This window comes from Gavialis gangeticus, unplaced genomic scaffold (assembly GCF_001723915.1).
Source record: "Gavialis gangeticus isolate Ggan-Ray unplaced genomic scaffold, GavGan_comp1, whole genome shotgun sequence".
NCBI lineage: Eukaryota > Metazoa > Chordata > Crocodylia > Gavialidae > Gavialis > Gavialis gangeticus.
The window spans coordinates 160,149,868-160,163,240 of NW_017729022.1; the positions used below are offsets into that span (position 1 = coordinate 160,149,868).

At 43.6% G+C, this 13,373-nt stretch overlaps 1 protein-coding gene across 1 annotated transcript in view; it reads left to right on the forward strand.

Moving 5' to 3' along the window:
• HHAT (hedgehog acyltransferase) overlaps positions 1 to 13,373 on the forward strand; it is a 323,485-nt gene that overhangs the window by 147,158 nt on the left and 162,954 nt on the right. Inside the window, exon 9 of the mRNA XM_019515898.1 lies at positions 7,885 to 7,920. Coding sequence (XP_019371443.1) covers positions 7,885 to 7,920 — 36 coding nt within the window. The remainder of the gene's footprint in view (positions 1 to 7,884; positions 7,921 to 13,373) is intronic.

Below are 13,373 nucleotides of genomic sequence, written 5' to 3' on the forward strand. Positions count from 1 at the left end.
AAGAAAGGTAACAGAAGATGCCCTACAAAGGGGCCTAGCTTATTGCTGAATTGGTGGGCTGACAGAAACCCAGCAAGTGGTGACCAAGCTGTCAGAGCCTGAGAAGAGGACAGAGGGGCAAGAACTCAAGGAGACGGTGCAGAACAGGGCACACAGGGCCACACTGGTTCCCTGGAGTCAACCTCTCAAAGTATAACAACAACATCCAAAGCATAGCAAGTAAGAACTGGGGGTGCGGAGATAGACCCAGGGATACCAGAGTGTAAGGAACGGGATGAGGGTGGTCACAGGGAGGTACCACTCCCACTACTACTGGTGAATCCTGTTACAGGATTTAGATATGTCTAGTGTTTGCATCAGAGCAAGAAAAATAACTCTGTGTGTTTCTGGGCATCAGCAGCATAGCATTTTCACTGAACATGTTACTGCTGCCAACTGAAGTTCAGATAAGTACATTCCTACCTTGGGCCATCTCTGCTGCATGTGAAGATTTTATTTGGTTCTGACCTGAATACAAATTTGGAAATGGCTCATTGTTTTGTGGCACTGGCTTTCAAAACAGAAATTGCAGGTCTGTGAAACAGTTCTCTTAAAATGTGCCTTGAAGAGATGGAAATGTATGTCTGCAGATAACTAGAGAATGTAAGGATTATCTTATAGAAACTGTTTGAAAGCCCTAGTCTATGAAGCAGGCTGCTCAGCACTTCTGAGTTGTAGTTAATGTACTATTAAGTGGTGAGTTTGATTGTTAAGTGTATCTTCTACTAAAATTTAGCAGTAAGAGAAATTTTCTATTAAAACAGTGTTAAAGCTGTGATTGCTTTTCAGCTTCATACCTGCAGTCTTTTGTATATATTGCATGAAATCCAGTGAGATGAAGAAAAGTACACTTGAATAGATGATTGTGAAATGAGATGGATGGCTCTCTTTTCTTGTGTTTCCCTGGTTGGCCAGAATTTTAAACCAAGCTGTTATCCTTAGGATGAGTAGGGAGTTGCACCCTGATACCTTTAAAAAAAAAAAAAGAATTATATCTTAAATATGGGCAGCATAGCATCATTTTGAACAGCACAGAGTATGGCTTACAGGTCATTTGTAGTTATTTTTCCTGTGGTGGGATTTCATTCTCCCTATACCATTTTAAGTAAAACCTTTTTTTTACAAATCCCTTTTGTCTGTACTGTATTGTACGTCCATGATGTACAACTGTGTTTCCCAACCTTTTGTAAACATCAATGGCCTGTCCCGATGCAGTAAATAGTTTAAGCAGAAAACACAGAGGTATTTTAGCCCCAAAGTATGTATTACATACTACAAGTTAAAGCAGCTCAACCATCTTAATTTTAAAGACAGAAATCAACATCGACAGCACTATCAACCTGTGGCCCTCCGTTACTCCCAAGTGACATTCATCACTGTACAATTCATGGACAATACACAATCATTGCTGGTACCCCTCACTCACGATTCACAGCCCCCTGGCCCTGCTGGTGCTCCTCACTCCTGGCTTGCAGCCTCCTGGCCCTGCTGGTGACCCTCAGTTCCAACCCACAGCATCCTACCCCAAGAGCCTTGCTAGTGCCCCTAGATCCCAGCCCCCCAGTGTGTGGGGCAAGGGCTGGGAGAGTGGGGCGGGGTGGGTATCTTCCCCACCCCATTGACTTACCTGTGGGGAGCTGCAGAAGTTGCTCTTTACTTCACCTGGCTTCCACACGCATGGGTGTGTGTGTGCACATACACGTGGTGCTGCCTGCCTGATTGCCCTCCTCCTACTTCCCCCAGTCCCAGGCTGCCCCTTGCAGGCTGGAACTGTGCCATCCCGCAAGGGGAAACCTGGAGTTCCACACATTTTTCTCCTGTAAAGAAGAAAATACATGATTTAGCACATTTTTCTGTGATTGTTTGTGACCCTTTCATATATTTTGCCACCCACTTTTGGGTCATGATGATCCATGGGTTGAGAAATGCTGATGTAAAAAACTATTACAATGCTGAATTGAATTTGCCACCCTGAAACTGTCAGGAGTCCTAATGGCATTTCCATAAAATTCTGGGGAAAGCTGCTGTTTTTTCAGTAGAATTCAGCACTGAACAGGTTAGATAAAGTGGGTAGCAATGTACGTAATAGCAGGTAAGAGGCTGTGGGTACTTTTCTTTGAGGATAAACAGTCATGTGTATGCCATATATCCTAGCTTTCTTATTATCCAAGTTTTTCAGAACTGGCATTGTCACACATCCTATCATGTCTGATTGCTAGATTCAAGTAGTGCTGAACAGGAGTAATTATGAAATCATTAATCCAAATGCAGTTTAATTACTTATCTTTCTCTTCTTGTGAGTTAGTGAACAGTTACCTCATTTTTGTTTAGTATTAAACTGAACAGCGATTATATATTCAGCTTATTTCCCTCTTTTCTAATTTGTTTCTATTTGGGAATTGACAGATAATTGCACATAGTGCATATGTTTTTATTGATGGTTTATTGTGAATTCAGCTAGGTTTGTTTCAGATTCCAGCCAGGCAAACAGGGGGATGCTTAAATGAATATCAGCATGAATATCAGATTTTTGCTATAACCACCTCCCTGTATCCCAGATCTTCAGACTCCTAGACATGCAGAATGTTGCAGCCCATTTTTATATATGTTTAAAGCTGTGTTCTGTTCTAAGTTGTGCTAGTGATTTTTTTCCTAGCCAGTTCCAAACCCTATATGAAACTGTTGTCATTGCTTTTAAAACCACTGAATTTTACCAGCCTACAGTGTCTTACGGATGTTGGCCCATATTCTGATCTCACTTATACTGCTGTAATGCTGTTGGCTATACCAGATTACTGATTACTTCTGCTTTACACAGTAAAGTTAGAATTCTCTATAGACAGTGGAATTACACCAGTAAAAGGAAATCAAAATTGAGGTCATGAGATAGGTGGATTTATGCTGATTTATACCAGATAAGAGCTCTAACTCTTTACCTTTTCTTCCTTTCCAGTTGCTTTAATAAATCCGATTTATCTCTGCTTCCACTTTTAATTGTAACTACACAAGTATTCTATGAAATCTGTAAACACTCCTAATGTGAAGGAGCTATACAAAATAGTTGTGTTGTCTTTTCTCTTTCTTTTAAACACCATGCACACTGTATTGTGAAAGATTTTGCCTTGAGAGCATTGGAATCTAGGCACTTCAGTTTATCCATAGAACAGGTTCAGCACAAGTCAAGGGCAGACTTACCAAGTGTGTAATTCAGACCCCTCCTATCTAATGTGCTTCAATTTTGTTCTGAATTGGATCACAGCACCCTCCTAAGGTTAGGAGGGCAGTGCCGTCTCTATATCTATTCTTGTCCTCTGGAACCAGAAACATTACAGTAGAGTTATGATATATATCCTCTTCATTGGTAACCAGGCTAACATCTCAATTCTTTTCACTTAGGAACACCAACAGTTGCTAGCTGATAAGAGCTTTGCTTACTGGAAACCTAGGCTGTATTTGAATGGGTAGCTGTAGCAGGAGGCTTGGTGCTCCTGCTGCTTTAAGAGCAGGCAGGATGCAGATGAAGCAGATGGCAGGTGTGGCAGGGGACAATCAGGAGCCACATGACCCATAAGGGGGCTTGGCTTGCAATAGATAAGCCCAGAACCTGAGTGGGCAGGTAGTCTGGTCCTGGAGATGGCTGAGAGAACATCTTCTAGACAGGATGGCTACAGCTCCTGAATAATACCTGTGAGATTACAGCCTGTGGTAACATCAGGAGATCTGGGAGGGAATGAGGGAAAGAGGAGGTCCCAACAGGCCTGGGAGTAGGACCAGAGCCCAGGAACAGGGCAGGGAGGGCCAGAGGCCTGGGAGCAGGGCCAGAGCCTGAGTGAAAGGGGGAGAAAGGACCAGCTTGGGTCCAAGTACCTGAGAGTAGAACAGAAATGGGACCAGAGCAGGTCCAGTGCCTGGGGAATGGGACCAGGAAGGACTAAGTACCCAGGAATAGTGTGGAGATGGGAGCCAGGAGGGGGCTTGAGGCCAGAACCAGAACAGACTTAGACCCTGGAGTAGGACAGGAGTAAATGAAAACTCGCTTGGAGATCCCTGAGGCAGCCTCCCTTTCCTTAAAGGTATAATAAGTACATCAAGGCATGGCAGGTGAACAGAAGGGAAGGATCAGGGTAACGCAAGAGCTGAGTAGCCACCAGGGGGTGTCCTGGCCACCCCTGGGATGGGCCTTTGTTGCAGTGGCCTCATGTCAGAGGCTCTGTCACCAATCTATTCCCTGCAGCTACACAGTATCTTCTCTCCCTTGAACTCCAACGCAAATACTTTTTGGACCTATCTGCAAAGGCTTTCAGAAAAATAAATATGCATTTTATGTACTATTACATTAGGTGAATGTATTCTCCTAAGATGATGTTTTAGAGGAGACCAGGAGGCAGATCTCAATGGGCTCAAGCAGGATAAATTTGAAAATATAATGATATAATACAATTGAAATGGTCTTACATCTTTGTTGTCTTATAAGTGTATGGTGGAGATTGTTTTCATGAAAGGAATGTGCATGGGGATATAAAACATGATGCCAGTGTTAAAATCTTTCCTAGTAAGTTTTGCTAACAGCTGCTACCTGGTGGAATGGGAATTTGATTTTCTTTTTTACAGTGAGTGAGAGGAAAGTAATTCAATTTTCAATTAAACTTTGTAGTTTCTAAAGCTTGATATGTACCTGGCTCATGATGCCACTTGTAATGTCCATGCTGATTTCCCTGATCAAATCATATATTCAGTAGGTCATCTCAGGCAGTAGTAACACAACTTTAAACACAGTGCTCAGCATGAGGAATAAGCTTTTCTAAGTTCAATAGCTTAGCAAGTTAGTATTTGCTAAAAAAAAGTCTTCTTTCAATTATATTATGTTCAAGAATTGAAGTATTTCAAACTTGTTTCAAAGTAAGTTCATTACCAGTAATAAGACTTTTGTATTTATTTTGCAGCTGTGCCATTATATACAAAGGACCCATCTGGGAATGTATTGTAGGATACTGCATGTCTCTTGCTTTCCGTAGAAAAGCATATGAAGAGAATAAGGGAATTGGCAAAATACAGTTTTCTTGCCATTTGATTGATTCCTTTGTGGGTTGAATTTCCCAGAGTTGGCTAACCTAAGTTTGGAAAGAGGGTAATCTGAACAGGGGACTAGAGATGGCTTTTAGACCACCATTATAATTCCTCAGTCATGGAGTCTTTGGGGTCTACTGTGGTCCCTGGCACTGATTTGACTTGTATGGCTGCTGGTATTCCCCAGGATTATTTCACTTGCCAGACATGTACTGAACACTCATCCCTGGCATATGCTCTAGACCAGGGATGTCAAACATAATGTCCTATAGGCCAAATCTGGCCTGAGTAGCCCTATAATTTGGTTTCTGGTGCTGCCCTGTTAACCCACATTGGATGTGTCTACATGTGCAATGCTGCAGGTTGGGAACCCACCCTGGGCAGGCATCCATACATGCAGGGATGTGGCAGCAGATTTGCTGCTCCCACCCTCTTCAGTCCTGCACCAGCCCCCTGCAGCAGTCAGGGGGAGCTTTAGGCTCTGTGCTAGCCCAACGGTTGGCAGGGATCACAAAACCAAAAAAACAGCTGTTACCTGGCAGGGGCTGGGAGATTGCTCCTCAGAGTGGCCTGCTTCTGGGGCAGGCTTTGCCACAATATCCCCCTGCCTCAGCAGCAGGGAGTTCCCAGCCCCGGGTCCTTGATCAGGGGCAGGAGGCTTGGAAAGAGCTGCAGGGGAGAGGCAGATCCCAGCCCCCTGCCCCATCTGCCAGCAGGGCAGCTAGCAGTGAGCCCCCGGTTGGATGGAAAATCCATCCGGGGGCTTGCTGCTAGCTGCCCCACTGCTGGATTGGGGTGGAGGGCTGGGATCTGCTCCTCCCCTGCAGCTTTTTCCAAGCCCCGTGTCTCAATCACCTGATTGGGGCATGGGGCTGGGACCTGCTTTTGACCGGGACAGCTCCTGGCCAGCCTGGGGTTGCATGGGGAAGTCTGCACATGCAGCCTGGAGCTGGCTGGGGACTGCCCAAAACAGAACAGTCCCCAGCCACTTCCAGGCTGCACATGCAGACTTTCCCAAGCAGCTCCCTGCTGCTGGACTAGGGGAACATTGTCCCTACCCGGGCTCCAATGGCAGAGCCCACCCTGGCAGCCGGCAGCTCCCAGGGACAGAGAGCAATCTCCAGCCCCCTGCTGCCCGGCTGACCAGGACCAAGTTTGCTCCTGGTCAGCTGTCTACACATGCTATACTGTGCAGTAACTAATCAGGAGTAAATTTGCTACTTGTCTTTACAGATAGCAAATTTACTCATAATTAGAGCAAATTACCATGTAACAACCATGTGCACATGTGCACCGTGATGCTTACCATGCAGTAATTTGTGCTAATTTTGAGTAAATCATCTTGTGTAGATGTGCCCATTGCTATGCTGGACTGGCCCTGCACCACAAGTGGTACTCAGTGGGGCTGGGTCCTGAGCTGCGCTGCCTACTCATTGGAGCTGGTCCAGGGCTGTTCCTCACATGGCACTCTCTGGGGCCAGTGTCCCAGGCTTGCCTGGGTGGGTGCACATGTGCTGGATCACTCACGCGGGTAGGGAGGCTGTGGGCCTGATCTGGTCTGTGGGCTGACCCTGCATCACTCATCTGGCCCATTCATCACTATTGCTTGTGATGACCCACTGAATATATGATTTGATGAGTTTGACACCCCTGCTCTATACATCTCAGGCTTTGAGGGGTGAGGTCATCACATAGAGTATTTACCGTTGTCCAGGGAATCTCAAATGTATGCAGAGGTTCATGGCTGATTCTCCTTTTTTAGTTTGGCAGTTTTGCATAGCTAGAGTGGCACAGGGCAGTCCTAGTGGAAGAGGAGAGGGGAGCATGGTGAGCTCTACAATGGTCTTCTGTAGCTCCTCACTCTGAGGCCTGAGGACCTACTAGTCAGGGAAATGCTACAAAACAAATGTCAGTGACAGGATTTATAGACTCAGGTTTATACTTTCAGTAAATTACAGAAGCCAGTTGCATCAACTTATTTAACAGACCCTGAGGACAAGGACATTTTTTAACTTGGATCTTACCTGAATTTATGTTTGTGTTCTGGGCTATGGACAGAAATTAGACATAAACCAGTATAAATGATCAGAAACTAGTTCAAATATGAAACACAATAGAGGTTCAGTGCACATAAACTGCTTTCAAAATGACCAAAACCAGTTTAAGATAAACCTGGATGGATGTAGTATCGGACTTAACTGATTTAGGTTAAAGCAGTCTGTGGAACTTCTGTCCCAGATCCCTTCCAGATTCAAGTTAACTCACAGTCCCCCAGTATCCCAGGATACTTTGCACCTCCCCTACAATTACCCCCTTGCAGGGTGGCAAGCCAGCCTTGGCCCAAACTGCTTGCTCCAGCCAAGCAGGGAGGCATGCTGTAGCAACCCCCTCCCTGGCCTTTGGCCTGGGCCACTGCAGGCATGTGGCTGCATTTCCAGAGTCAAAAGTGAATGTGTGTTCACTGGCTTATTGGTTCAATCTATGCCAGTGAAGATTGACTTGATGAAACCTCTGGGCTTTTTGTGTCTGTACTCAGCCCTGATGATTATCTGTTATTTCATGTATCCTGTTGCATACATTAATTGAGATTGTATGTGATGTTTTTTCTTACTTATGTTAAGAAAATGCCAGGTGTTTATAGCATTGCTGTATTATCTAGAAATAACGGCATTGTAGTTAAGAACTTAAACTATATTTGATTATTAGTACAGTGTTTTTATAATGTTCCTTAGTAAAGTATTAGACCACTTAAAGTATGTTGAATGTTTTTTCTTACAGAAGTTTTGATGTTGGACTACACAATTTTCTGATCAGGTAAGCTAACACTTTATTAAATTGCAATACAACATTAAATGAGGTGGGTCTGTTGTTAGGAGAGTGGATAGCATCAGCTTTATTTGACATTACCTGGCACTAGACTGTGAGATCCTGTTGTCAGCGATACATCACTATTTTCTTGCGTACTCTATGCCCCCCTCATAAGATATGTGCCTCGCTTTTGGAAATCAGAATGAAGAAAAAATCGTTTTCATAATCATGGCTGAATCCTGACTGCAAGGGTTTCTGGTCCATGACTGAATCCTAAATGCTGTTGCTCAGGCAACAGCTAAACTTTTAACTCTCTCATGACCACTCCTGAAGTGGCAGCAGCTTTTGGCTGCTCCACTCTTCCCACTATGACTGGGAAGAAGGACAGCCTGGGTTGCTATTACAGCATTCCTGTGCTGCCATTGCAGTGTCCCTAAGTTTCAATTCCAGGGCAGAAATAAGCTGGCCCACTTAAGACACCCAGCACAGTTTTGCAGAGTTACTTTTTGGGAAAAAGGTGCATGTGTGGGGAGGGGCGTTATGCAAACAAATACAGTATTTTCTTGAATTTAAACTCTTTGGGGTATAGCTTTACAAGTTTGCTTTCTGCCTGCGGCTGAATTTTATTTTGAAAAATTCAGCAAAATGGCCCAGCGTTTTATGAAATAAGAGGAAAATTAATTGTTTACACAGGCATATGTAAAAAAAACAAAAAACCCTTATAAACTTTTGAGTGAGAAACTTGGAAAACTCTAGTGTCTCCATGATTTGGGGCAGGAACATGTCAGAGGGGTTTTCTTTGTGACAAGGATGAGTCTTTGGTTGTTCCCTTGGAATACCTGCTTCCTGTAATATACAGATTGGGCTGCATTTGGGAGAGGAGTCAGAAACAAGGGTGGTGGTGGTTTGTTTGGTTTGAAATTGAAAGATTTGTGGGGAATGAAGCAGTGAATTGCAGGAGGAGAAAGGGGAGATTCTTAGTTAAGGTGTCTGAATACTGCCCTGGAGAATTGTCTTCCATCCTGGTACCTGACACGGAGTTCCATGTGAAGAGGAGCAAGTCAATGAACCCAAACTTTTCACAGGTGGTCATTCTGTGTCCTTGTTTTCTGGCTGCTAGACATAAGACTCCAGGGCTTGATTTAGAGAAAAGCTGAGTACTTATAGCTGCAGTTGAAATCAATAGGAGCTGGGTTTTGAATGCATCAAATGTGACATAATCCTAGGCAGTCAGAGAAATAAGGTCCCAGGAGTCTCAAATTGGGTGCTACAAATTAGTTGACATTTTTGTATTTAATTGCTCTGAGATTCCATTCCCCATATAAAATGTGATAGTAAATAGGCCCTCAGCTCAGTGAAGTGTAGTGCAAATAAACTGATCAATGTTTATAGGACCCAGATGCTGAATTTTTTTTCTGTATTGATTCTTATCTCATGTTCTGCTCCATCATCTGATGTCCTGAGAGCACAGAGTAATGTGACTAACATGTCACATGCTTGTTCTTTTATCTGTTCCCCAGTGGGAGAAGCATGTACAATGAAGCATCCTGTTTTGCTAAGGGGGGTGTTTTGGTTTTTTCTCTTAATTTACTTGCAAGTTAATATGCAGGTTGCTATGTGATAACATTAAGGAAGACAAGCTTTTAAAAATGCACTTTGCACTTTGAGTGGAAGCAGACAAAGTTTGTGATTGTCTTCATTTCCTTGGGAATTCATTCCAGTTTTGGAGCAGACCCCTGGAAAGTTATGTCTCCCACACAGGCAAGATTTACCCTTATTGTGGTGAGTTCTGCTCTGTTAGTGCTCACCTACTGGACATTCACCAGGTTGCTGAATTTGGGTCCTGCCACATGTCCATTGCTGTGAGTAAGCCACAGCACTGTATCTTTCCTTGGTCTCTTAGTATACTTCCTGAGTATGAGGCCTCAGTTTGTTGCCCCTTATGGAAATGGCACCTAGTAGCCCAGCTGTCCTAGGGTCCAGTGCCAATGTTGAACCCTCAGATGGGCCATTGAAGTGCACATTTTGTGGACATTTTGGATTAAATCCTATTTTACTTTCATGCAACTCAGTTGCATAACTGCAACTAAAAAAATAATAGTTTTGTATTCTGCATAAAATGTGAGTGTTGTACAGGAAATAATGTAACAGCATAAGGGGATATAGAATAACTGATCTGTTAGTAGTAATTAATTCTGTATAATAAATGAGTCAGAAAAGTATAATATGGGATCCTGTAATTAAAGTCTGTATCATAATGCACATAGGGTGTGTCTACACGAGCAATGAGCTACTGTGTCATAGCTTGTTGCTACCATACAGTAGCATTGCTACTGTGCAGTAGTAATGAGCTACTGCACAGTACCTCAGGGAAAAAAACGTGTGGCAATGCTACTGCACATTAATGCCAGTTACTGCACAGTCATTTAGTACTTGCTTATGCCTAAGGAAGTACTAAATGACTGCACAGTCCTCTGCACATGTAGACACAGCCACAGGATCTGAGTTCAGCACAAGCAACCTGTATTCTGGCATTTCCTAAATTTTGAGTGGTTGACTTTAACATTTTTAAACATATTTGGGATAGAGCAAGACAGGATTGAACAAAGAGTTTTCTTCACTGAAGCCATACTTTTAAATCATTAGCAGATTTGTGCTTTTGATTACATTTTTCAGAATACTGCATGTTTCTTGTGATTTAGTTAATCATCTCTAGAGATGCATTCACATCTACACTCCTGTTGTTTCATTTTTATTGACCATATGATGACTGATTTTTTTTAAAAATGTCACTGCTGTGAAGGAGATAGAAATTGTTACTGTCTTCTACTACTCATACTGGGATTTCCTGAAAAACCAAATAATCTCATAAGCAAGACTAAAATCACAGGTACTATAGATGCAGTAAACATAAATCAATAATAATGCTTCTGTTGCAAAAGAATCACTTTCAATTACTTTTTATTGAGGAATATATTCAGATATTACTCTTATATACTACAGTATTTTACATCCCACATTGAGATGTGCTTTTGGATTTGTAGTGTGTTTATACAATCACCACACAGCAAACAAACACTGAATTTCAATTAGGTTGAGTGTTTTCTTTCTGGTTTAATACTCCCATCTTGTAAAGCCCACAGAAGGCCTTGTGGAGCAGTTTGGTTTCTACCCTTAATGTTGTGACTGACAAATTTGTGGAGGTTATCAACTACCGTTTATAATTAGCTGAGGGAGGGTACCAGCCATTTTGCCATTTTTGCTATTCATATGCCTGTTCTATTGAGACAGCAAGTCCTTTTTAGATGTTTTCCACCTCTAAGCTGTATTTGTTTTTAATTTTATTACTTAAATGATTGGGAGATACCATGACTTGGCGACTGGGACACTGGACTTGAAATGAGAAGAGCTGGTTACTATTCATGGTGACATGCTTTGTGACATTGGATAAGTTACTTATGTTCTGTATGTGTATATTGTTTTGTTTAGCTAGGCTATAAGCTGTTTTGGGACTATCTCAACTACATGTTTTTCTTGAAGTAATTGCCCACATCCATATTCCCATTTGTGGAGTGTGTGTCATGTCCTGTGCTTTGGCTGGAGACATAACTTTTGGAGAATCCATAAAGTGTGCCCTAGGCCTGCCCATTTTTGTACCCCTGCACCAAGGGGAAAGGACAGTGCTCACTTCCTGCTGCTCAGGTCTGCTGAAGTGCCTAGCTAGAGACAGAGCACTGTGGGTGCAGCTGCAAGGCTGCTCTGATGCACTGTAAATACATGCTGGAACATGATAATTACTGTGCTCCACAGACTCCAGCTTCTTGTGCATCAGTGTCCCCATGCTGAAAAATGGCAGCGGGGACACATTGACTAAAGCTTGTTGAATGAGCTTTAGTTAAAGCACCCCCATGGCCACTTTTAAGCTCAGGGACACTGATGCACAAGATACTCTGTGCACTTTAATTACAGCAGGTCTCAGAGTCATTTTAATTAAAGAACACCCCCCTTCCCCCAGCACGTGTATAAATATCCCGTGTGTCCTAGTGACTTAAGCCTTAGGAAGAGTGAGAGTCTTTTCTTTTCGTTTTATGTGTCCTTGGTAAGAGAGAAATTTGAGATCTCTGATCATGGAGGAACAGATCAGAGATCTGAAAGTGAAGTGGGTCTTTCAGGTGGCTCTAAATTCAGCTGATACTGCAGCCAGATCCATGGCTTTCAGTGGTTAGGAGGTGTAGATCTTCTGGGTTACAGGGTTCTGGTTTCCTGAAGGAGGTCCAGGCTGTTGTATAGGACCTGCCTTTCAGGGTAGGACTTCTATTTAGTTCTGAGAGAGATGAGACTGTGCACTCCTTTAAAAAATCTAAAGCCCTGTTCTGTTCTTTGCGACTGTTCCCCTTCCCTCCTCGATGCTATATCAAATATGATCTATACACTTCACAGAGGAGAGGGTCCTTCCCAACAGCATATGCTGCTGTGCCACCAAAGCAGATTGCCTTTGCCTGAAAGGAGCCCTGAAGAAAATGACAGTGGTCCCACTGACAAAAGTGCCCCACTACACGTTGCTTCTCAACCCACTGATACTCTGCCCTGTTTAGTGGTAGGATTGGCAGTACAGGGTTCCTGTCTCCCTTGCCTCCCTTTCTAGAATTGTTTGGCCAACTTTTACCTTGCATTGGCCCATCTTGGAGTAGTGGGTCCTGGACATGGTAGTGAACAGTCATTCTATCCAGTTTGAATCACTGCCCTCTTAAAACACCTCATTCCACATTCCTTTTTAGTAGCCTTTATCACAGGAATGTGTTGGAAGAAGAGGGCCACTCCTGGCTGGGAGTAGAGAGTGCAGAACAAACCTCCTGACATCTGAGGGGGAAGAGGTCCTACAGTGGTTATTTCTAGTTCTGCCGATGACCAGTCTTGGACCTAAGAAAGCTCACAGATTCATCCTCAAGCTCAAGTTCAAGATGATTTCCATGACAGCCATAATTCCCTCACTATATCAAAGAAACTGGTTTGCATCTCTTCACTTGGAGTAGGCAAACAAGGTTTCACAGTTTTATAGTTGGTAGGGTCGGAAGGGACCTGAGCAGATCATCAAGTCCGACCCCCTGCCATGGCAGGAAAGAGTACTGGGGTCAAACAACTCCAGCAAGGTGTTCATTCAGCCTCCTTTTAAAGACCCCCAGGGTAGGAGCCAGCACCACTTCTCTTGGAAGTTGGTTCCAGATCCTAGCTGCCCTGACAGTGAAGTAGCGCCTCCTGATAGCTAGCCTGAATCTACCCTCTGCTAGCTTGTGACTGTTATTTCTTGCCACTCCTGGTAGTGCTCCCAATGCCTGCTGGTCCCCCCTGACTAGTTTGTAAATGGCCACTAGATCCCCCCGCAGCCTTCTCTTGTGGAGGCTGAACAGGTTCAGGTCCCGTAGCCTCTTCTTGTAGGGCCTGCTCTGCTGACCCCTGAT